This window comes from Formica exsecta, unplaced genomic scaffold (genome assembly GCF_003651465.1).
Source record: "Formica exsecta isolate Colony F162 unplaced genomic scaffold, ASM365146v1 scaffold32, whole genome shotgun sequence".
Lineage (NCBI taxonomy): Eukaryota > Metazoa > Arthropoda > Insecta > Hymenoptera > Formicidae > Formica > Formica exsecta.
Genome location: NW_021850453.1, coordinates 852,938 through 880,601, shown reverse-complemented (window position 1 = coordinate 880,601; position 27,664 = coordinate 852,938). Strand labels below are relative to the sequence as shown.

The 27,664-nt window shown below is 35.7% G+C and overlaps 1 protein-coding gene across 4 annotated transcripts in view; it reads right to left on the bottom strand.

The window, feature by feature from the left end:
* Nucleotides 1-27,664, bottom strand: part of LOC115238088 (synaptotagmin-7) — a 101,778-nt gene that overhangs the window by 52,715 nt on the left and 21,399 nt on the right. For 2 of the 4 annotated variants that reach the window (XM_029811638.1, XM_029811639.1), the window contains one exon: nt 6,705-6,836. The exons of 1 other annotated variant lie outside the window; for it this stretch is intronic. In XM_029811638.1, the coding sequence (XP_029667498.1) occupies nt 6,705-6,836 (132 nt within the window). Of the gene's footprint in view, nt 1-6,704; nt 6,837-15,967; nt 16,828-27,664 lie in introns of those variants that run through there. One more of the 4 variants, XM_029811641.1, reaches the window with a different exon arrangement.

Sequence of the window (27,664 nt, the reverse complement as noted above, 5' to 3'; positions counted from 1 at the left end):
GAATCTCGTAGGTGTATTAAGACAAAAAAAAAAGAATAACTTATTTAGTAACGAAGAAGAGCAAAGACGAGGACTAGCAGCAAGCAACAAACAACAGTAAACCTACGTTGATGTGTGAGGATGTGAGCTAGATCGCCGCGTTGAGTCTAATGAACTCCTCGGAGATGTACAACGCAGACCCTCCAGAATAAGGTGAAAGGGCGCACGACTGTCAGCCTTGTCGGCCATCTTCGTCACTTCGTCTAAATCGTGACGATCAAACGTCGAACGTTCGCGTCAATCGGCGGAGGAGATAACGTAAAAAAAAAAAAAAAAAAAAAAAAAACTCTTTCGCATCGAGAGAGAGAGAGAGAGAGAGCGGGACGGGTCTACGAGGGACCCTGTACCTTGTCACCGATTGCGATCCTCACGGGCATGGTGTTACGTCGCATCGCGGCACTTATAGACAATTACGTCGCTCGTACGTCCCGATCGTATTGTCGCGATCGTATCGTCCCCCGATCGCGAGTAACGAAGGAGGCGACGGCGACGACGACGCCACGCATATCACAAGTGGAACGTGTCTGGCTCGAGTCAGACGCGCGTCCTGTTGCGCTTGGCGAGCGTACGACTAGTGCGGCGAGTCAGATCACTTTGGTCCGACCATAACGGAGTCGCATCACTGACTGAGGCCTTGCCTCATGCGGGGACCCGCGTCTCCCACTGCTTCCGCGTCGATCCTGGCTTTCGCGGAGCTCGGGAACACATTGGCGTCACCTGGCGCCGCACGATGGAAAGAAATCTCGAACACCCTGCCATGCGAAAAGAGAAACTCGGGCCAAAATCGCGAAACGATGTCACTATATAGATACGAAGAAACTCGGGGAGAAGAGTGCGATTAATGTTTCAACATGACCGAGAGAGTGATTTTGCTGAATCCCCAAACTTGTGTTTTAGAAAGGATCCTCTTCGGTCTCGCAAGTAACACACCATCCGGAGAAAAACAAACATTGTGCCATTGTATCCTGTTTAAATATTATATACGTATTAACTTGACGTAAATTTTAATTCCCGAAATTATGATTGATGATATGTATAATAGAAGAGTGATGATGGTTTTCGGATCGAAAATATATCGTAAAAAATATTTTACAGTAAAATATTATATATTTTTATAAAATATTATTTTTATAGAATTTTATATTTATATAATTTTTTAGAAGAATTATTATATTCAAGAGCAAAGTTGCTAAAGATAAATAGAGTCAAATTTATTCGATCTATGGCACGTTGACATTCTTTGAAAATCTTATGTTGCACGTAAAAGCATTATTATAGCTTTGATGTATGCACCCTGCATGTATCGGTTTTCCTGTCAAGTTCGTTTATATCCAGGAAAACGATATGTATTACCATAAACGATATGTATTACCGTGAAAATTTCAAAGCATGAGACGCAAGGTGGAACGTTTCACGACCGAAAATCCAATTGATATCTGAGTCGAAAATTTTCTTCTTTTTCATCTTCAATTTTTTATGTTTAAGAATTCTAAAAGATTTCAATACGCTTAATTTATATAGAAATCGAACTCTTATACTTCATGTCTCAAATAAGCGGTAACAGTTTCTCATTAAGAAATTTAGAAGAGGGGCTTATAAAACTATAGATTAAATAATTTCGAAAGAAAATGATTTGACTACTTAAAGTAGATATTAAATTAAAAATTGAAATAAAAAATTAAAAAAACAATTTTTACTCGAAATTCCAAAAAATCATTTTCGTTCTATTTTCGTTCACTAAAACGATATATTACACGAAAATCTCCGAGTGTATTCTTATAAATATATATAATAAAATTTAAATAAAACGTTCTGAAACGAAACTAGAGAATCAAATCCGACTCGAATGAAAGACAAGAGCGCAACGAAACGGAAACGGAAATAACTATCGATATTTCATAGATGTCCGGTAAATGAAAATGATAAAATTTCTATATAAATGCATCTATATTTCCTCGAATCACGAGCATAATCTTTGTATTCATAGCTATTGTATATATGCAAAAAACCAACATCAACATTGATATTAAAACACATTTATTTATTTTATACGTCGTTTCTCATTTTTGTAATTGTTATATAAAATACATACAAAAACAATTCACGACATGTGCAATGAATGCGGTCTTTTTCGGAAATCCGAAAAGTAAAACAGAGTGATATTACAAAAATTAAACATTTTTCCAACATTTGTTCACAGAATCGTATATGATCTAAAGAGAGAGAAAACAATATATTAAAAAAAAGTAAAATACGACGAAAAATACAAAGACCAACAGACTTCAGGAAATAATACGTAGATTACAAAGAAGATTTTCATAATGTAACAACTTGTCATCGTTGGTCTTACATTTATAGCCGTATTACGGCAGTCTCTTTACAACGGATCAATGAGACAAAGAGAATTGCCCCGTTCTCATTTATCATACCGATATTTCAAAGGTATTTCGAAAGTATGTCAAAAAACGCCAGTGGCACATTATTTTTTCTGATTCCCGGTATCGTAATTTTATAAAGGTTGTTGAAAACATCGAGAGAAAAGAAAAAGATAAAAATCGCGTTATCGAACTTCAAGGAAGTTGTAGTTAAACTTTTCTACATTTAAAAGGACCATTCCTTTTGCGCATTAAAAAACGAATAATATCGACTAAAAGCTTCTCAAAGTGATAGAAATTAATGTCCCTTTTTTATTGTCTTGAGTATCGTCGTAACGAAGGATTCGAAAACTAAAGTGTAGCTGTAAAGAGGGTCCCTCGAGAATGATGTTCGATTTAACAAATTATATTTTGTATATCTTTTCGATCTTTTGTGCTTGTTGAAAATTTCAAGTGAGTTTCCTCGCGAGTTAACACTACGTCACACGGCACTCGTAATTTTAGGTACTCACAAAAGTCATAATGATGGGCCATTAAACGAACTCGCATCCCGGGATTTGACAGGACGCACGTGACACACACCCACGCGCGCGTAATGATGCCGCTGAGATGACATCGCCGTCGCTGAAGAATCGGATGTCATTCATGTCAATTTTCAACGATGAGATGCATCCTATACACGAGTTCCCTCTATTCAAGATCGTTCATTATTCCTCGGACAATCGATGCAATGAAAGGCGCCAGGAGTCCCCCTTCGTCGTCGTGAGGGAAAAGGAAGTAAGTAAGGTTTTTGGAAACTGATCGTGAAAAAATAAAAAAAGGACGGGATCTTACTTTCAATTTCGGACGCTACGTGAATTTACTACGCGAGATATTTAAATCGTGTTGAACGGGACAATACATTTTGTATCCCCCCCCCCCCTCTTGCAATTTTTCCTAGTATATCTTTCGTCTAGTATATTTTTGCATATTTACCTTTAAACTTTTTTTCGCCTGCTGCTGACTTTGCGACATAAATAGAACGTCAGCAGACAAATATACACGGTAATACTATGTAAATAGAGATTGATTTTGCATTTATTTTTATTTACAATTAATAAATAGTAATATCATAATAATGATGCGAATATGTGAAATGAAATATCGGATTATATAGTAAAACGAATGCATTTATATAATATGGAATTGCATTTGCCATTTTTTTCTATTTTTGATTTTGTATCGACAAATTAATTTTAAATAGAATAAGTATTTGGTAATTATTCTTATTCTAAAAATATATCAAGAATGGACGATTTTTCATTCAATAATCATTTTTGATAAAATATGTATCAAACTAAAATTTTTATTTATATTTTTGTAGAAAATGCACCCCAGAGAGACTACTGATTTTTACAGTAAAAATGTTTCATATTACATAGCTGCGTCCAATTAAAAACTGAAGTCATTTTGATTTTAATTAATTTCAATTTATATTAATTTTTACTAATTAAATCAACTCTATAGCAGTACTGATTTATATATCCATCACAAGTTTAATATATCAATTAAATCTTTTTAAATGTGCGTCAGAGCAAATAATAATCATTCTACTTTTAATGAACGGTCATTTTTAATTGATTCCTACACATATATGTACATACAATCCCCTATTCATTTCTACACGTTATTAAACAATCAACATTTTGTTAACTTAAACATTTGATAAAAAATTATAGAAAAGTTTTGCAATATTGTTCTTCTGTCAGAGAGCGATTATTTCGTTCGATCACTTGTTGCTCTAAAAACGTGTCGTCGCAAAGTTGATTCAGGTTCACGTATTATCATCTGCGTACATCGACGTTCTTGCCCTATCTCGGGGGTTGCTCGGGTACTGCTAAAGGAAGCTTTATCGATTATGACCGATGGCAGGCTCTATTTCGTCGGGGTTTACCGACTATAAGCAGTGCATCAGAATCATCCTAGTTTACCGACAGACGAATCCTTCTGCTGGTTATACACTATAGCAAATCGAACTTTATTAATAATAATAATAATTCATAACTATATCAATAATGACAGTAATTAATATATCCATGTCTCAAATTTTATCTTTCAATTATTCAATTTTTTAATTATTCTTTCAATTACCACTTTTCTATTTTTATAACGTTTCGTTAAACTAATCGACAAAGTCAGTCTTTATCTCGCAAAAATGTCTGTATTTAAAGATAATCAATTTTTTTTTCTCGGTACTCGCCGATATAATTTAAAAATAATGATAAGAGAACAAATCTCCTCAAAGTTGTATAAAATTATTATTAATTACAAGATTGCTGGTAGATATGCGTACATATATGCGTGACAGCAAGTGATGTTGTTCGTTAATTGAAATTACATTAACCATTTAGAGAATAACGGACCGTACGATTTTTGAAGCGCAACGCCACGTATAACAAGCGCTCTTTACTTAATTAAATCCTCAGGGGGTACGGCGCCACTACACGCTCATATGTCTATTTATAAAAGTAACATTTAAAACAATCTGCCTGATTATATTGCTACCCCGTCGTCTCGTCTGAGATCGATCATTATCAAACGCGATGATTCCAGATCTAAAAAGCCATCCTCTCGTTTATTCGATTTCTTTAGCAAATCTAAAATCAATTTTTTTTTTATTGACAAAAAATTTCTAAAAAAATCAGTGTTTAACATAAGAGTATTTTCGAATCTTAATTAAATATATATTTTGCAATTATAATTACAATCCTTTCTTTCTTCCTTAAATTAAACATCTGTCAAAATTCACTTGAAATTAAATAAAGAATAAAATTTTTGCATCTTCGTGTATTTTCTGAAAACTTTTCGCTTTCATTAAATGTTTATAACAGCCGGTACCTCAAAATTTTTTATCAATAAAATCCCGACCTATACCCATTCCAAATGGGTCAAAGAATCTGCGGATAAAAAATGGCCTAGTAGGTCTAGGACGCTACGTATATATGTGTTCGGTACAGTCGAGCACACCATTACGACACAAAAACGCTTGTTCAATGGAAACCTACATGTTTCAACCTCGTTCATCGTAAAAGTGGACATAACTGGGTCTTAGATAGGAAGCTTTTGACTTATATGCGATAGTCGAACCGATTCCTCGGAACGCCATAACTCGGTAACAAACCATGCGTAATTCCTTGGTGAAAGAGAAAAATCACATGCCAGAGAAGCAGAAACGAGAAGAATAATGCATAGAGAACGATAAGAGAGAACGTATCTCTTATAAGAATACATATACCATCCAATTTGAATTTACGTCTTTTGTGTAAGAAAAAAATTTCAAATAAATTGAACAAACTAAAATTTTATCATTAGTCGCGACCCGTTATGTGTGTGTATACTTATATCGCAGATATTTAAACTTCAACGTTAAAAAAAAGAATAAGATGTAACGCTTTTAATTTTTGCTATTTTATTCCTCTTTCTGGCACAATTAATACTGGAACAATTGCACGATTTATCCAATATTTCAATCATTTGCATTTAATTTTGAAATTTAATAGCATTAACATCCAAAACTTCGTTAAAATCGATCAGTAGATATTACGTATCTAATTGAAATTCATGACATTTGAAAATTGAATTTATACCACATTCGAAAGAAACAGTTCAATAATAATTTACAGCTACATAAATGCTATTTTAGTTGATATTAAAAGATACATATCGTTAATAAGGATGTAGTAATATCATTCATCATAATAGATAGTACATATATCTTTCTATACATGCACGCGTGCACGTAAACCCAGAAGTTATTATAGATTAAATTAAAATTTATTTACTTATCCTATCTTTGTTGCGAAAAACGACATAATTTAAAACGAAATATATCTTTATTGGAATTTTCGCACGTAATTACAAAAATTTCCATTTTGAGTTAAATATCTAAAATTCCATTTAGAAAAGCGGACTTTTTCGGAAACGATATAATTTTATCATTACCATCCTATTTTAATTCTGGAATAAGTTTCTCATAATTTTCTCTAAAACTTTATCATTTTTTTTCATTCTGACGTAAAAACATAATGACTTGTTCTTTAAAAAAATATATTTTTACTAATATTTTTTTAAAGAAGATTAATGTATTAACGTAGATTTTTGTATATGCGGATAAATTGTATGATCAAGTTATATTTTACAAAAAATTTATCTGATTTTTGTGAAATATTTCCACTAGTTTGTAATGAATAATAGAGAAGAGCAAGAGAGCAAGAGAGAAAGAGAGATCGACAGAGAACAAGTGCTACATACAACGGTTGATTTCCCTCTCGGTAGAACGCATTTTCTCTCTTGGAATTGACCAGATCCTTCAACAAGTGCGGCTCATCCCTCCGTTTTTGATTGTTAATCATCGATCTTGCCTCGACAGTAGCGTGGAGTATACTAATGGAGGCGAATCACAAACAAACGGAAAGAGCATGTATTATTAAACGAAAACTGGTTCATTGCTCAGAGCTTAATTCGACGGATGCTTTCACGGAAGATTTAAAAGAAGAAGCCCATTCCTTTTTCCTTTATCGCTTAATGTTTCAATGAGTGCTCGTTGCGATAAGTTATTCTGATCGCGCATATTTATTGAAACTTTTAGAGACAGGTCGTCAGTCTTCGCTTAAAGAGAATAAATTTATGCAAAAAAATCCTTCTTATTTACATTTATGATATATCCATATTGTGTTCGATATCGTGGTAACAATAAATTCGGATACACATTTGTATGTAATCTCTGAGACCTCTCGCAAATTTGATTAATTTTATCAACGATATACGATATATTTCATCAATAAAATCGAGCAATATAAAAATAGCTTTTTCCAAATACAAGAAAAACTACGATCATTTATCTTAGTTTTTTACGTCGAATACGATTGCGACCTCTAAATTAATCCATAATGTTATAGTTTTGAAAAATTTGCGGATAAAGTTGCAAAATATAGCAATATATGTTAACGTTTTTTACCGTATTTCATAATTACCGTATGTAATATGTTGAAAAATCCGAAATCATATTCAGCATCAAAAAGACTGCGGGAAATAATTACTTTTTTTCTTATATTTTTTATATTGAGTTATATAATTAATAGCTATTTTAAATTTCAATACGAATAGGAGACAGAATGCACTAATTTCACGATATATAAATCACTATAGATATTTAATTATAGATATTGTTTACAACACCATTAAAACGTAATATTGATCGACAGCATTCTCCGTCAAATTACATACACAGGGTTCTATAGAAAAATAAAACTCGCGCACGCGAGCATATATCTTCATATACGTATATTATATAATGTAACCCCCCTCTGTCATTCGCAATCCTTGTGGTAGATCGGTCGCTACGTCGTATCAGTCGCGTCGCTTTATAGAACGCCCTCATCCTCCGCGCCGTTAATCAGAGTAGGACGCGATGAGGGGCAAAAAAAAAAAAAAAATATATGGGGAGAAACAATTTATTTCCATCGTCTTGTTTTCTCGTCGTATATGAGATAACATTATATTATATTTACGCAGATCCCGAGCATCTGCGTGCTTTTAGACACGACGCATGAACTTTATCACATTTTAGCCGGAAGGCGGAGGGTATGCGATTTTAAGTAGACGAGAGCAGGTATACAGCGCGGAGATTTATCTTAATCGCGAGAAAAAAATCCGTGCATTATCCTTACAAATATAATAATGGAGAAAAGAATGGGCGGGCAATGGGCGTTACGTAAAACTTTTTATCGATGATAATAATAATATATCGTCTCCATCTATCGTGGCTATCGACGATGACGGCACGTTACAAAGGTGACGTTTATTTTTAACGTAAACTGCGTTAATCGCTTTACGCGGAAGCAAAGGGTTATCCGGAACCATGGATTCTTTCGAGATAACAGGAAGTAACTCTACCATAAAGCAGAATTAATCGCGACACGCGGGAACGGCGTTCGTGTCTTATCGATGGTCAGTCATTTCCACATGTCGCTACAAAATTGTATTCTATATTGGTTTAAACATCTGTAGTATTTTTAGTCACGTACATGTATTTTTTTTTATTTGCGATATGCAAATCTTAAGTTGTAGCTCCAGGCTCGTGATTTGTAATCGGAAAAATAAGTGAAAAAAAAGAGAATTAACACAACCGACATCTCGTAGCAAGGATATTGTTATCCCCATTAATTTAACCCCGCTATATAAAGTCTAATTTATATTTCAAAATTAAATACTCCTATTAGATGTTTAATTAGCTAACAATATAAGTATACAATTTTTTGTTTTTTGAATCATTTACTCCGCAAAAAATGAGAAATCTTAAATAACTTGTAGATGCCAAAAGGATTATATGAAATATGTATATAAATCATGTAAAATACAGATAAAAGAGAGAGAGAGAGAGAGAGAGAGAGAGAGAGTATTGAATCAAATAACGTGCATTATTTGTATTTTCAATTGGCACAATTTTCTGATATTAACTTTGTGGATAAAACAAATATAAATAATAAAATTGTAAAGTATTTTTCAAATTTGCATATCTTTTATATAAAATTAATTTGCATATATAATGTTCTCTAATTTATTCTCATATACCAGATATATTCCTAAACAATTTTAGATTGCACTTGATGAGAAATTATTAGTTGCAATTTTTGAGAAAAATTACTAGTTTGAAACTAAAATATAAAATTCTATACATTTCTAGTTTATCGCTCTATTGTAGTGACACAATAAAGTATAAATTAAAGCTTCCATTTTTATCGAATATTTCACACCGTGTTACACAAACTATGAAAATAATTAAAAATCATATGTCCGATGCGCTTATATCAAGCGCGCATTACCGTTATATAAAAGCTTTATAAAAACAAATATCCTGCAATCGATATTTTTATTTACAAAAATCCAGTGCGAATTAGTTGAAAGGTTTTATTGTGCGCGGGACATAAGCGAATTTTGGTACATTCTATATTCGTGATTGCGCGATTGCACAATATGGCCAGCATACGAATGTTCATTTTATTCGGGTAGAAATGTCACAATTTTGTTTTCTTTTTATTTTTCCTTTTTTTTTTTTTACATTATGGTAATGAAATTTCACGAAGAAGAACCCACTACGCAAATCAGCTATAACTATTTGCGCCGACAAACGAAATGCCTCCGGATATATATTTTTATGACCCGGAAGGAAATATTTATATATTTATACCTAACCAGCAAAATCAGTCTGATTTTTATGTTCAATATTGCAGATATGACATAGATCTCTCTGAGAATATGTTACACACACACACTCTCTGGCAAAAAGAATATGTAAAAAAATGTCCAATCGGAAATAGTGTAAATTGGCTTCATTCGAGCGAGTATTTCTCACAAATAAAGTTCCTCGCTTTCACACAAATTGGAGGTAAGTACCGTGAAAAGTCCATCCTAATTGCGAAATGCTCTAGTCTTTAATCATTATGTAAAATAAGTCTATGAGATTTTCTTTTAACTAGTTTTAAATATATAAATTAAAATAATAGATAAGTATCTTATAATATAATTATAAATGCAGAATTTTTTTAAATAATAAAATATATTAATATTATTGTATCACATATATCGAAAAATTAGATTATTTTAGATTTAAAATAAACGATATCTCTATCATATAATATTTGATTCATTTGAAAAACTTATATTAATAAAATTGTTTCATGATGGACAAGAAATATATTTTCCACGCGCACAATTATTTAATGTAAAAGTTGCAATCTGGAATAATTAGATTATACGTCTTGAAAAGAGACTAAATTAATTTGTACTCTCGTCGTTATAATAAGAGTTTTCTTAATTATAAACATAATCAGCTTATCCCATTTTCCCGGTTTCTATTTCCTATGTATTGTTTCTACTTCCTTTATATGTATTGTTTTACGCGAGCGACACTATATTAAATAGATTGATTACTGTGCACTCTCCGCGATATGAAACAAACAAGCGAAAGAAAGTGACAGATTTGTTGTGATGTGAGAAATTCGTGGGAGTGAAATCTATCATATCATACTTCTCTTGAATATAAACCGTGAGAAAGCTACGGAATAGGTATACTTTAATCTGACGAAAGGGCTATAAGAGAAGATAGTCGAAGAATAGTAATCACGACCCGCGAAAGCGGAAAATCGGATTTTATACAATTTAACAGTGTTTCCGGATGTTTGATAAAATTTTAATTCAAATCCTTAGCTAGTTTTTCTCATACAATATATCACCAACATGATGTAATATAGGATATACTTTTATATTCAGTTTAAAAAAGATTGAAAATGTAGTTATGTAGTTAAAAATATCATTATTTGAAGAATAAGGTGACGCTTAGAAAAAAGAATCGCGAGAATTTTTTAATCGGAAAATAAGCAATTATATAGCAAAATAATGGTTTCTATATCGTAAACAACAAATCCGTAATTTACATATATCCTGATATAATGTCTAGAGATAACTAGATGTTAATTTTGAAGAAATCTTGCTACGATGTTCATAATGTTAAGTTCTCAATATATACACTTTTTCGATAATACACTTATCTCACAATGATATATAACATTTTTTCTAATATTTCGAAATAATTATATAAAGCACTCGTGAGAAACTAGATTTGCCGGATGTCCCAGAAGTTCAGTTGTCGCCATTTCCAACGATTTCGAAATAAGCGAGAGAATCAATTTCGAGAAGACGCGCGACGAAAGAGCACTTTAGATAAGTGTGTGTAACTACTCGTTCCAAATCATAACAATACACAGTCACATGTTTATTGTAAATTTTACAATATATTTACATTGATTGAAGACGAGCGGAAAGAGTATCGACACAATCGCGAAACGTCAATAAAAATGCGTAGATACATACACATGTGTACCGCACATGCACATGCGATACACGGACGAACATGCGTTGCTTTATGCAAGTTGAACTCATTAGAGTTTCGAGAAACGACTGACACAAAATACACATACAACATGTATATATGTATGACATTACCTAAACGAAAATATTTCAGTGCCACGTTCGGAACTATCGAGATATTTTCAACGTGCTTTGCGTATAAATTATTATTATCATTTTACACATACATTAAATAGAAATATAATATTTTGTTGCTCTCGATTAAATTAATACTTCTGACATTTTCATATTTCATACGATTATAATAAAATTCCAATTAACAATAATTGTTCCCGATATGTTTATTTATAAGATGCGCTTATTTATATGGTAATGTGCTGTAATTCTCTCTCGTTCTCTCTCTCTCTCTCTGTCTGTCTGTCTGTCTCTCTCTCTCTCTCCCTGCTATTTCACGTTTAACTATCTCATGCCCGCGGTATGTCCTGTATAATTACATATAAAGTAATATAGCTCGATGATCAAGTTTTATTACTCTCTCGTTTCTCCATTTTTTTTTCTTTTTATTAGAACTCTTTACATTCATGTCGCACGACGAAACAGCGCGTTATGACATGTCTTGCAACGTAGCGTTTTACCGTCGAGACATCCAATGTCTAACGGATCGATTTGAAACCATTTGCAATCGCGTAAATAGCGAAAAAAATGTGAGGGTAGTCCTTTCTTATATCTCGAAACAAAATGAGACGAAACAGAGTTTTGCCTGCAATCGCTGCGCATGTGGCTGCTCGATAAAATCGCAATTATACGAAGAACGCAGCACGTGTTAAATAGCATTAAATGCAGTTTTTAATCCGTTGCCCATTCTGTTGCCCAACTATCCCTTAAACTTTTTAACGCTGACCGTGCGTAAACATGTTAAAATGGCCTAAAATCGAAAAAGAAAACAAGTCTCTCTATTTTTATTATAATTTGCATTGCTAATTATATTAACCAAAATTAATTTTCGTATAAAATGTGACACGTACGCTTTTTCCCTTGCTGCTTTTCTTAAAGTAAGATTTAGTAGAAAATTGACACTGGTGAATAAAGCACATACGGGAAATCAAGAGGAAGAGAAACTTCGACGAAACAATAGACATCTGTTTCAGAAATTAAAGTCGATACACGTATTGTTGCCCTTGTAATCGTATCGTCGGTAGGGTATTCATCGATAGAACTTCGAAATTCGTACTTCTTATTGATACAAGACATCATCGAGAAGCGTTCGATATACATAAATGAACAATGTAAACTCTCATAACATGGTGGCAACAAAGAAGATAGCTAGGATCAATTACAACGAGGAACAATCCTCGCGACAGTTTGAATCCTTCACCACTATACACACTACAGAACAGACAAAATTAAATCCGACAGTGTTGCATAGAAGCAAAGCCTTTCTATAAAATACATAGAATCTCGATAAATAGTTTAGAGATTCGTTTAAATTACATAAAAAATTGTACATTATAGAAATTATACTATCTAAAAGTATCTTTTCTTTTCGAGTTTTTTATTATAATTGCCTTCTTTTTATTTCAAATGTTATCTATGAATAATGAATATTTGTATAATTCAAATAAAAATTTGGAATTGTTTAAATAATTTTCTTAATTACGATTTTAACGATTTATTTTTCATTTAAAAGAGCTCTCTGTTTCTAGATACAAAATATATCAGAATTCAATACTTTGCTCAATTAAATTGTAAATTATAAGAAGAATATTTTTTGATTCATTTAAAAGTAAAATTCGTTCCTTTATTCTCGTTCTCTTTAATGTCTTACTTAATTACTTTGGCCACCAGTTCCCCAAATTACGCGTCGCCCACATGGCTCGAACTGCTTGGCTGAAAAACTTTTTTCCGGCCAAATTTTAGTTTCGAGCATACAATCTCGATAGAAAAATTAAAACGTAGCAACAGTTTTCATCTGAGAATTTCATAACTTTCCACCAAGAAAAAATCAATTTATCAACGTCCCATGAGAAGTGTAATACTCTAGCAATTCGCAGCAATATATCGTGACTTCAATCGCAAAATATCATTTCGTTCTGTCGCATAGAATTTACTTTTCATTTAGATAATGGACCAATTACAAATATTACTTCTACTTGAAGAATTAACATTTTCGAGAGAGAAATATTTTAAGCGAGATACCGCAGTGAGTTCCACGGTTATAAGCAAAAATGAATAATGTTTGCAATGAACAACTGGCATGTTATACGATTAGAAGTATCGCCGCACCTGAATAGGAGCGCAGCTGGCAGTAAATTTAACCAACGCGAGGATAGGCGCGTTTCGTGAAGTTTATCACCGAGCGTTTTACACCCAAATTTATTGGATAAACGCGATGGCCCGATAATCTGAAACAATCGCGAGCACGCAGATGGTGGTGCCAGACAATTTTACGACACATTTTTGACTCTCCGTGAGGCCGTTGCGCAAAACCTATTTGTAAATCTTTTAAATCTACTATCAAAGTACATTGGGATTGCCCGCGGTATGTCCTGTATAATTACATATAAAGTAATATAGCTCGATGATCAATATTCGTTTAATTAATTTATTGTTTTCGACAATTTTCCACAACGATCTGCACCTCGAGAATTATCCTGTATAAAAAAATAGGTGACTCTCCGTGAGGCCGTTGCGCAAAACCTATTTGTAAATCTTTTAAATCTACTATCAAAGTACATTGGGATTTATTAAAAATTAAAGCAAGTAAAATTATTTAAGAGAAAGATCCATCAAACCTTATAGTTTCTGAAAAAAAAATGAGCACCTCGAGAATTATCCTGTATAAAAAAATAGGAAATTTGAAATTATATTTTATTGCCGGATCACAAAGAAAAATAGAATGACGAGACTCTTATAAAATTGTATTATGGAAAGAAGGAGCATCACAACTCTCGAAAGAATAATCTTGAAGATTTATCATCACAGTTAACAGACAGATCAACAGATGCTCTCTGCATCGTAGAACATAAATTTTACTTGGCAATACAAAGGTGGTATAGAAAAGAAATTTGATTCGCATCACGTCTCGAAAGGGCCCGAATCTCTTTTACCTCTCGTATCTCGAGAGATTAAAAACAAAATGTGTCGTGTTTTATTTCCGTCACGAATAGAGAAGCTATAAAATATTTTAGTCTTTGCACATGTGAACTTTTATGACTAGTCGATACCACATGGTATCGAAATAAAATTGACATGCTTGATACATTAAATTACATACATACGAAAATTCGTATATATCTGAAGATATACGTCACGATTGAATTCCATTCCTGGAAAAGTCCCAGAGTCGGGTTAAACGATAATCAAACACAATTAACACAAATAAAAACCGCGTGGTATCTCTAAAAAAAAAAATTCAATTTATGATATAATACATAATTTTTAATCGAAACGGAAATTGATATTGATATTATCATATCCAATTATTTGCGTAATTTGATCTAATAACTAATAAATACTCTAAAACTTTCGTAAAATATACGTAAAGATTTTTCAAAAAAAGAATCTGATGTAATTTATTAGAATTCGTATCGCAGATATATTTTCTCTCTTTCCTTAGATTTACTACGTCGAAAATACAGTTTTCACCGTAAATTCGGAAATTAATTGAGTCTTAGGTTACGCTAGGTATGTATATATCTTCGATAGTTCCGATCAATATCAATATTCTTTGATAGTTAGCGGGCGATAAATCAATTAGTGTACGATAGTGCACGGAACGTTTAAGCTCGGCTGGAAACAACATGGGTTACCACTTAATTGTCGGAAGAGTGAGTCGCACGTAAAGAGAATCGACCGGAGAAAGCAGCGAGCCCCGCAGGTACCGGCAAGGAAATTGGTATCGTTCTCTCTCGTGCGGAAGGAAGCTTAACAAACCGCTGCGACTGAAGGGATGATAAGTTAACGCGAGCGATCGAAGTACACGTGTCTGTTGTGGATTTAATTATAAAATAAATCAATAGCGCGCGTTTATTCTCTGCCTTTCATTATTTTAACATATTTTTTTAATTATTTAATATTATTATATTATTATATTTTTATATTATTTTATTACATTACATTATTATTTTATCGCGTTAATTATATCATTATTATATACAAATTAATTAAAAGATAACAAAAAATAATAGCTCTAAATAGTTTTACATGGATTAATTCAACACAGATTTTCATTGTGTTACGTCAAACATAAATCATCATAGCGTAAAGTATTCGCAAAAAGATTAGATTAATCGATGCTCTCTGCATCGTAGAACATAAATTTTACTTGGCAATACAAAGCTAGCTAGCTTATAATTTCCATTTCTGAAAGATATTTTTTTTTTTTCATTTACCGTTATTTCTCTCGCTTCGCGATGCAAAAAAAAAAAAAAGAACCCTTCAATCACCCTACGAGAAAATGTTCCTTCACCATCGGCACGACATGCAAGAGAAAATTTGCAAATTTTCAATCACATGCATACAAGCGTATACGCAGACAGCCAGCGAACAAAACGTGCACATTATATTGAATTTCATTAGTCGTCGTCGGCATCTCGTCCTACCAATTTCGTGCTCCGCGAAACGCGACTGAGATCATTTCTACTCACAGACTCTGCGATAAGAAGCGCGACAGCGCCAGCTTGCCGATACGATTGTTCTTCAGGCCATCCAACATAGCCGACGCCGCGATCTCCATTTTCTATCGCGTAAGAGGAAGAGGATTCGTGGTATTCGTGGATGCGTTTCGCGAATCTGATCCGGTTTAATCGTTCGCGGAAAAGATCTATCTTTCTTATCCCCTGCTTATCCCCCGATGGTGACGTACCCCGTGCCGATCCGCTGGCAGCTCATCGATACATCAAGTTTCATGATCCGGTGGTCCTTACAGTTTCTTCGACCCCTCGCTCGCGTTTAAAATATAGTTTTTTTTTTTTCTTTACCTTGCAAGAAGAAAGAAATACTTTGCGACAACAACGGGAGGCGCGAATACGCGAACCCGAGGTCGCTTCGATGGATCGATTCGATGTTCCTCGTTGACGCAGGTAATTCACCTCTCCTTCGACCGCGCACTATCGATCTGACACGCGGTATCGGTATCTCGAGCAGTTGCTAAGCTTTTACCGGTTCGACTCTCGGTTTGGGAAGAGTTACGCTTCCGATTTCTTCTGTTTGACTGTTTTATATCGTTTATCGATCGGGTGCACTTACATTAGTTCCTCTTGTTTTTCTTGCCTTTATTTATTTATATTATTGTTCCTTTAGTTGTTTATTCTCTTGGTAGCAGAAGTGTTCACTTTAAACGAGATAAGAGTTTTTCCAAGAGAAATATCATCAGCAGGCGCGCTACAAGACGGAAGTTCGATTCGATGGAGAAAGAGACAAGTTTGGAAGAGAGAAGTTCAGTTATTCTATTTAACCCAATTTCCAAGTGGCTGGTTGGTTCGCTCGTTATGTTTCATTGAAGAGCGAGCGTAAAGTATTCGCAAAAAGATTAGATTAATCGCGTTTTCGGACCAGCAACAGAAGTTTAATCATTCCTTTTTTTTTTTCGTATTCAACGATCGATATAACGTGTATAAATCATCGTTTGCGCGATAACATCGTACGAGTAGAATCTGGCGTTATGCCAAGGTTCTCTTCTCGCGATACATATGGTACGCAAAGAGGCGATTAGATCGCCAATTCTCTCCGGGTAGCCATATGTGCTGAGTTAGTTCAAACGTGATAATTGAGAAAACATTAGCCAAATGGGTTGAATGGTAATTATACGAACAAAGATTGTTCGAAAGTTTTGATATTTGATATTTTTGCAGTCAAGTCTTGATCCAAAATTCTAATTCTAATTTGACGTAATAATTACACAATCGATTGGTTACGCTAGCTGGATATTTTGATTCGATCCTGCGTACCTATGTTATTCTCACTTCTACTCGCAAAACTGTAATTAAGGCCGCGATATGTATAGCAGACGTTAATGCATCGTGGAATAACAGAAATGCATGACAACATATTATGCATACGTGTTCGATAACAAGTTCGATTGTTTATCAGCTTGATAAAAGCACGAGCCGACCCTTCACGCACTTTTAATTACGTAAACTAAATGGTCCGCATGGCAGCGCGGTTATCATTCGAACTGGTACAGATTGCAAGTACGCGAAATATAACAGTAAAAATAAAACAGTTTCGAGACAGCGCAGTTGCAAACAGATAATATGTCACTAACGACATCAGTTCCGTTGAATCATCTCTTTGTAAGTCGTGAAACTGGGTCATAAAATAGTCATTCAAAAATACAACATTTTCATCTCCTTCGGATAGAAGGAGCAAAAATTATGAATCAATAAATGTCGAGATATTATCTTCGTATAAAAAATGTTTTTACATTTCAAAAACAGACAGAAAGAGCGGTCGTTAAAATAATCACGCAATTGCGGTGCTCTTTAACGTCCTATATAGATTACGCGAGTGTTGTTAACGACGCGTATAAAAAATGTAACACGCGCGCGCGCGTCTATGTACGTTGACTCGTGTATCGAACCGTGTCTCGCACCCTGGAAGTGCGCGAGTTTGGGCGCACGCACTGGAAAATCGTGCGCTTGCTCGAAATAATCAACAACAAACAACGCAACAAACTGTAACAACAACTGGCGGGTCGCCACTGGCGACGCAACAACGAGACTCGACCGTCACATTATACGTGATCCCTCGATGAATCCGGCTCACGAGTGTGATTCACGCCGCGAGTCTCTCATTCAGCTTCTCTCTTCAAGCACGAAGATACCTTTTCTCCGCGCGCTCACATACACACACGCACTGTCGAAGAAGCTCGGGAATCTCGGCGGAATGAAGGCGCGATGCGCCACGAGAAAGGCACCGTGAAAATCTTTATCTCTTTCTTTCGTCCGTCCTTTCTTTTCGTTCACAACTTGACTTCTCTTCCTTGACTTCTCGTCTATCTTTTTCGTTTATCGCGCGCGCATCTAACACGATACAATCGAGAGAAAGAGAAGAGACTCGGCTTATCTCGATGGGAAGAATAGGAATACGAGGAAAACGAATGTTTCCGGATCACGATCTATGATCTCTTTCCTTTCTTTCTCTCTTCCCAACAACGTCCTGGCGCGACTAAGGCGATTGTCACGGACCGATAAATCCGCTCCGATCGCTCGAGGAGAGATCTCGATCCGTTCGAGGATGAGATCGCAAGTTTTCTTAAGGGCGGGCCGTTTTAAAAGAGAAAGCACAGATGGACAGATCCCATCCGGGCTTCGTCGCGCGTGAGAGGATAATCGCGCATCTCTGAGAAATACGGTAACAGAAAAAAAACAACAACAACGGAGAGAGAGAGAGAGAGAATATATTCGACTCTTGTAATTTTGAACATTAAGTATATCGAAGAATAATACATATCGAGAAATGCAATACATCCGTTTTCCTTTCTCGAAATTAGTTAGACTAATGTTGTATTAAGCGAGCATTGAAAAAGTCCACACGCGGGAAGTAAATAGCAATTTTACGGAACTCGGATTTCTCTTCCCCGGTCCGTATCTCGGATATCGCGCGCGCGGACGTACTTTAATTGCAATAACTCACCTACAGTAACGCCCGTTTACTCTATCACCCGAAAAGGGCGATAAATTCACTCGGAGTGCACTTCCGTCTAATGCAAACGTCGCGTTTATTTGTCCATAGCATTTTATATTTATCCGACAAAGGACGTGCATGTGCGAAACGACAGTGACGCGAGGCATGCCTGTGAAATTCTGCTTTACAGACGCAACTCGTGCGTAAAACTGTCTTTAAATTCACGGCACAATGTATCGCCAAGGGAGTCGATCGAGTATATCTCGCGATTGCAGCATAAGAAATTTCCGGTACAACAAAAATGCGTTTACTTCCTATGCGATCGTAATTGAATCGCGTTTTTGTTCGTACGTTTTCCTCGAGAAGTTTACCTCACTTTTTCAGTATTGTGCGGTAATATTCGACTGCTTTACAATCTGCAAACATTAAGTCAGAGTTTGATTCAAGCTTCGAACAACTTTGTTGAAACTATGAGCTATCATACATATTACAGAATTGATTGGATCGTCTCCGTGTACGAATCAATGTTGTAAGTAGTTATGCGAGTACTGTAAATTTCCTAGAATATGCAAACTATTTCAAATATGAGTCCCCTTAAATTCCTGTTGAAATAAACATCGCACCGAAAGAATCCACGGACCCTTGTGTCAGACAGTATGAATATCAAGACTATTTCCCCTTTGATGCTCGTTTCTTTAGAGAACAATAGTTAATAAATATATTCCTATAAGTCTATGCTGCTGTTTTAAATCACAAAGGCGAAAAATGTAGACAATTTCGCTTATCTCGTCTCCGTGTACGAATCAATGTTGTAAGTAGTTATGCGAGTACTGTAAATTTCCTAGAATATGCAAACGAGCTAAATATTACACTTTGATATAACAATGTAACGCTCTCCAGATATTTCGCTATCAAAATGCTGTCTGCAAATGAAAGTTAAAAAGATATTAAATAAATGAAAGAACAATTTAAGAAATTAAGACTCTCAAGAGATAATAAAAGTAAGTGTTAAAATAAGTGTTAAACAAAAGAAATATAGATATCATAAATAAAATATATATACATATATATGCAAAATATTTGGAGAGCTGTATATATGGTAGTGGCCACCAACATCTTGCCACAAATGCGAAAAATGTAGACAATTTCGCTTATCAGTGATCTCATTTACTATAGAATTACGCAATTTCATTTACCGCGAAATATCGGAATTGCACGTCTGTCACGTAGAAATATAATTTTCTCTGGAGAGAGAGAGAGAGAGAGAGAGAAATAGGGGCCTCCGTTCGCTAAAACGCGGACCGCCACTCTGATCGACGGTGTGACCTACTCGTACTGCTCTCAGCTGCTACCAACCCCCCAAAGTCGTACTCGCCATCCCTACTCCGTAAAGCCACCCCTATCCCCCGGCTTCGCGTTCACCCCCCCGGAGCACAGTCGGTAGATTCCTAGCCTGATCTTCTCGGCCATTCCCCACCCCGTTTCTCCATCTCACTCCCTCACTCCCTCTAACCGAACCGTTCCTCCGTCTCCTCCTCCACCCTCGAAACCCCCACCACAGCTGTTAACCACTTCCATCCCGTCGCTCTCCCTCCTCTTCGTCCTTCGACCGAACTACTCGCGTCGCACACACTCTCTCGCTCTGAAAAACTCCCGGTTTTATCGTAAAACCGTTACCGATTTTCTCCGACGGGATACACACCGCCGTACGAATTCCTCGTCTCAAGACCTGGTCGAATCTTCCCCTCGGCGAGCCGATCAGTGCGAAGCGTTTCCGCGCACGAGTGACTTTTCGCGCGGCAAATGCTCGTCGTTGATGTGTCGATGTTTCCCTTCGTGTTTGTGTCTACATGTATATATATACGCATCTACGCATGTATCATTAATGTGAACGGATCTTATCGATTGTTGCGCCGAGACACTCACGGGTGCGAGATTGTGAGCCGAATGTATATAACAACAAAGTAATATCCAAACAAGAAAGTTTCCATGTAGATATCTGGCAAGATTGAGAACTTACAGAGAAATGGATTTTGTAGAAGACACGGATGTATACCTACATTTAAATTTATTATAGATACTTATTTGATAGAATCGTAGAAATGCATCGTAACAAAAAAAGATCACGGAAAAATAAATCCGAATAAAGAATTTATTACAAGCTTGAAATTTCTTGCATTTTACAAGACAAGCGAAAAGGTGCAGCTTAAGAGCGAGATCAAAATATCCAGAAAACTTGTTAAACAATATCATTTTTTTTTTTTAATTGGTTGTATATGTCATTGAAATGTTTCTTTATCGAGAGAAAAAAAACGCGTCCTTTTGCGCGGGCAGGTAACTTTCTTACCTCAAAGATAACTCATCCAACGTCGTCGAGCTTTTAGCGTGGCGCATGTTTCTCTCTTCTCGTTTTCCACGAAATAATGGACGTTACCGCGGCATGCATCTAAAAGTTTCGCTCAAGTCGTCCCTTCACATTTGCGCACCGGCAGACTCGATTTCCCTTCTACATCGCGGCATAGAGTATTTCTAAGATTCTCCGATTCGCCGCCAATTTATCGCAAGTCAGGTATTTAAGCGGGAGAAATTGTAAAAGTTTCACGCGAGCAACGTGCCGATAAAATCGACGATTTAAAGAAATAATCGATCGAAGCGTGAAACGTGACCATCATTTCGAATGTCCGTGTCTTGTGTTTTGTAGCCTGTAACTCCGATTAGGGCGCATCTGGCATCGCAAAACAGTATCGCAAGGCAAACGCCAGAATGCTATACAAAACGAGCAGTTATGACCTTTCCTGTTTGTCCTACGTAGTTTCTGCGCGTGTGCATCGTTGCAAAATATGTGACTATACATCAAATTGTATTCTAGAATGTACCAAAATCACTGAATATCCTTTTAATAACAACATTTTCGCTAAGGAAAAATCATCTTCAAATCATTGGCCAAAGAATCTGTTATTAAAAGGACATCCAGTGATTTTGAGATACTCTGTATAATTATTCTGGAGGAGATAAATCATTATTTTTTCTTGTTAAATTATAAAAATGTTTATTTAAACTCCCAAAATATTTGCAAAAATCTCATCTCTTGTCAATAGTTTGAATAGCACTTTTCAATTGTTATTCTGTTCAAAAGATTAAATACTCTTGATTAAACATCTAAATTAAATACTCTTTCAATATTTTATTTTTATTTCTATATAAAAAGTAATCAGAATATCCATTTTTTTCTCTATAATCTATTTTTGTTTGAAAATGAATGGTTTCAAAAAATAGATATATCTCTTTTAAAAAATCGGTTCGTCTATACGCTTTAAAAAATAATCCAAAAAAACTCGCCCATTTTATTAGAATAAATAAACCATCTCACAAAACTTTTTACTAAACATAGTCGAGAATACTTGAAATGAAAAATATTTAATATATAGATTCAGTTATACTATATAAAAAAAAATGCCTAATATGTACAAATGTTTTTTTAGCTTTCCTAGCTGTATCAAAAATTCTAAGGCATTATCTCCAAGGTTACCGCAATGCTTTTAGCGATATTAAATGGCTTGGCTAATCTAACTAATCTAAACGTAATTGAAACATCAAACATAAACAACGTCATCCATCTCATATCTCAAAGATTTAATTATGTCAATCAGAATCTCTTCAGAAATTCTCCGAATATCTCTGATTTATTTCTACCAAAATATTTCTAAAATAGAAATAGAATATCTATATTTCGCCGTGTTTTCTTATATAAAATGTCTTTTTCTAAATTATTCATAAGAACGCGATTTAGCTACGCAGCAAATTATACAAGGAATCCTCATCGATATATTAGAGGTTTTACACGAATTTTCCGCACTATTTTGCGTCTCTGGTGGCCGCTCGTTCCACCGCGATATAAAAGATTTCTCATAATACTATAATCGCGAAATGTAAATAGCCGCCTCCGCGTGTCGCCAATCGAATACATATACATATATATATATATATATATATATATATACGTGCAAGCGAATATACACTGGCGGTTATGAGGGTTCGTATCGGCCATCTGCCATGACTTTTTCCGCGGCGAGATACTCCGAGACTCCGAGATCTCTCCCCTTCACGAAAGTCGATCAGGAGCGCCATTATACGCGGGGAAATGTACGGAACCGGTCGGAGATAGACTCACGGTAACTTCCGTAAACTTCCGGCCGACGATGGACGTTGATGGAACGCTTATCCGTCATCTCGTCTTTCCGTGAGATCGCTCGAAAAGAGGCTTATTTTCTAGGGTTTTTTTACGCCGCCTTCGCCAGTACGTCATCCGATCCGATCCTTAGACGATGAAGACTCCCCTATGGCCACACATCCTGGATCAAGCGATATCGCGATGTTTCTAAAAGCCTGCGGCTATCTCACTTATTACCGGTATATCAGTTGGACGATCGCGTGACTCCAGGATATTCGCCGCGGCGCAATCACGCGTGAAAATGAGGCTGCACGGGATATCCGATTGCGCATCGATTACAGATATTAAATGCGAGAGAGAACTGCAATTACTTTGTGTTCGCCGCGAGTGAGACAAAATTTCTCGCTGGAAAATAACATTATCCTCCAAAAGCTCCTTTAGCTCCAAAAGAAAAGAGGAGGGAAGAAAGAAGGGGGAAGGATTGTAAATAATCATAACGCACTTTAATATCGATTATATATTAACGCGGAGGAACTCGTGCGCTTTTCTGTAGATTTCCATTAGCATGGATCGAAATGTGAATTCTTGTAGGAAGAAGGGCCCACGTGCAACTCATCTCACACCCGGATGCGAGGGAATTCGTTGGAGAAACGTGGCTAAATGAAAATTCTTAATCTTCCCGTTCCATTATCGCGCATTCCGAGATTGTTAATAAATGATGAGTTTGGCGACATTAAATGTCGGTCGAGCTTAGTGAATAACGAACTGAAACAATAAAAAAAAGGCAAAAGTTTGAAAAAGATATCGCGACCGACAATTAAATAAATGAAGAGAAAAAAGGTCTTATTGTATTGCAAAGTGAGTTTGTCTGAATTCTTTTGCATACTCATCGAGTATAAACGAGTTATTTCACGGCTCGCTGCGCTTAAACTGATGCTGACGAACGAGTTATCGCGCGAATGGTTGACGTTTATTTGACGTTCGGACGACATATCTCGTCTATCTCGCACACGACAGAGCGCGTTGTCAATACAAGTATAGTTTAGCTTTAACATTTTCCAATAATATAGAGATGTAAACGTACGATAATATGCGAAAATGCGAGAAGTCGTGCGCATAAAATAAATATAAAATATAATGTAAGAAGAAAGGGGGAGGAATATTTTATCCTGAATAAAATATTTTTGCTCCTCTCGTTCGAATAAAAATTGCGGAAGAGAGCGTAATGTGCGTTCGCCCTGAGGGTGTCCTAAAAGCCTTCCTCGAGAATCTTCTAGTCTCAAATAGAGACTTATCGTTAGATGCGATCCGATCTAAGTCGCTTAGCGACATCCTTCATAAATCGACAATATGCGATTTACATACTTGATAATTAATTTTATATCTATTTTTAATGCTATCACGCTCTTACATATGTATGGACATATCATCGCGTAAAAATTAAGGTTAATGTATAAGAAAAATATAGTTTGTGTTGCTTGGTGATAATCGAAAGTGCGTATGGATTGTATTCTCCAATGGTCGATCGTCTTTAAGCTGGACGTCATTTACAGCGCCTAATAATTTACGACATCGTATTACACCATCGCCATTATCGCGATGCATTATTTTACATAGCACACCCGCATATATCTATATATTATGTAGTACACGCTCTGCAATATGCAAACATTATAACAACATATATATATTGTATTTTCATATATATGTAATTTCAAATTTACACGTTTAAACGATAATCTCACAGTTTCTTCTCGATTTCCAAACTCTTTTTAATCGTAGAATTCCTTCTGTTATTCAAGAATCTCATGTCAGGCGATATTTTTGGAATAATTTTCGCAGATTTAGTAATTTTCTATAAAAATCACGATTCGCGTCTTTCTTCCTTGCAAATCGTTAACGACTCGATGATATTATCGCAGCTTTGAAAAATTGAACATTCTAACGTTACAATATATACGTTTATGACGCGTTATATCGAAAATTAAATTAGAATATAGATGATATCGTTAATTCGCAGCGCAACGAAATTTTCCCATCACTATCTCGTCTCTCATTTGTATACTTGCTATTCTAAATTAATATACGCTCTTGACACGTACAATAGCCAGCTTTACCTACTTGTCGCATTCACCGATCATTTGTAACATCCATCCGCGATAGAATCCGGATACTTACAGGTAAGAAACTGTTATCACGAGATAAATAATGACGCGAGAATTTTCGCTGAAATGCGAGAACATCCGAAAAAAAATTCGGGATGGATGATAAATCGCCTGTGAAACCTCGACGCGTGGATTTAACCCTTAAATCGAAACGTCGGTCAACGGTAATTTATACTCAAGAAAAAATTAACAATGCAATAAATAAATAAATTTGATTTTTAATTTAATTATCTCTGATACTTTTAATTTAATTAAATATTTCCAGGAAGAGAGAGAGAGAGAGAGAGAGAGAGAGAGGGGAGGGGATATATTTGAATTCAAGGATTAATGAGATAGCCGCGATGTATCGGGTATCCACGTGTGGTTCGCGATATCTAATTAGATACATGTGATCAACCTGTGTGCGCAGTCCTACATCGTCGACATAACTGCCCGCTGCACATGAAGGCTCGTATATGCGGGCTATGGATAATATTCTGGCATGTCAGCCGCATTACATGAAATGCACATCGTCGATATTTCCCATGCCCTTTCGATCGAATATTCGCTTTCCCTTGAAAATTTCCGCGCCCCGGACAGAAACGATAGGCGAACGTAACACGAAACGCAAATTATACCGCTGATCCGATCACGTCGGACTACACTCGAGAACTGATAGTCGCAATTACTTGTCCGAGTATTTCACCAAACCTGTTCTCGCTCCGCATATTCGTATTCAGGGAGGAAAAATCAGTTTCGTTTCTAATTAAAAAGTGCTTCTCGATGTTTTTCGACGTAAACAGGAGGGAAATTTCTTTCCCGAATAATCCTAACGAAGCAATTTTCCGGATGAAATATGATTAAAGTTCTAATCTAGTTAAAGTCCGGTTATAGTTAAACGGAAACTTGCTCGGTGTACGAGCGCAGACTTAACCCTTTGAAATTTCGCACTTATACGCGCAAGAGTTTGAGCTAACAGCAGTAAAAGACTTGAAAGAAAAACCTTGCTCGATACTCCGTCCAACCAACTTACATGCACGGAATCGTTTAAAATAACCTTAATTACGCACGTAAGCATCGCGTGAACGATTTCGCGCAAGATAAAATTTACTAAAATTCTAGAAAGAAAGAGGATAAAGGGTTTCGTAGCTAAATGTGAACGTCTGACTCTCGAGAAAGATCATTTCTCATTCGTATGCAATCTTCATACGAGACAGATATAATCCAGGTCACATTTTGCGCTAAAAGCGCAACAGTACACGAATACAGACGCCGTGAATTTCGGATTATCGATCGTTGTTACCGACGACGCGACAGTAAACTTCTAAGTAAGACATGAAGATTGAGAGGCGGATCCAAACCGACAAACGTGGATGCGGAGGACGATATATCATCTCTCGTGTGTTACACTTACGGTGATATATAATAACAAGAAAGACGTATGTGCTGACCGATCAGATTGTTCGGCCGATGGTGACCGCATGCACTGATAACACGCTGCATTCTTCCATCCCATCCCCCGCATCCTTCCCTCCTTCCCCCTCGCCGAGAGTTAATTCCCATCTCCTCGCAGAATGTGACTAAGTAAGCTCTTTGCTTTAGAGTTGAATTGGGACCGAATTCAATTCCGATAGGAATTATTCTATTCGATCATTACTGTCGAATAATCTGACGATTATCGTGACAAGAAGTTGGAATTGCGTATCGTTCGACGTCGGCGATTTTGCAATTTCAGCATCCAATCGAGCATCTTAAATCTTCCATCCGTCGAATCGCGACTACCTACACATCGCGATCGAGATACGCTTTCTGCTTCTTTCCGCAGCCACTGTATCGATGAAATGGGAATTACGTGCACGATTGTCGTACAATGAATAGCGAATATTAAAGGTTAAAAGTCTCCGTTAAGTTTTGTAAAGTAAAAAATTGTAATTGCTACCATCAAATTATCATGATAATTATCGAATTAGTCGACAAATACTTAATTTTTTGTAAAAATATACACATGCACAAGAAAATCGTAGAAATAAATTGTGTTTTACATCGAGTCGGTGCATCTCCACGTTAAAATAAACACGCATCTATCATACATATGTTTTTTTAAAGATACGACCATACATGACGGTTCGCAAATATTACATGAAAAAATAGCCTGCCATAGAATACTAGTATTGGAACAAGAATTACAAACGGATGAATGTTAAAGTATACACGTGGTTGACATCCTTCACGTTATGATATTTGTCACGTGCAATATACGCGCGACATACACACTATTACTCGCGAATACGCTTACAAAAAAAGTGAGAGGGAGAGAGAGAAAGAAAAAACCTATCATCAAATATGAAGATACATACATGAAATATATACGCCATTGTTTTGACATGATTAATATACAACTG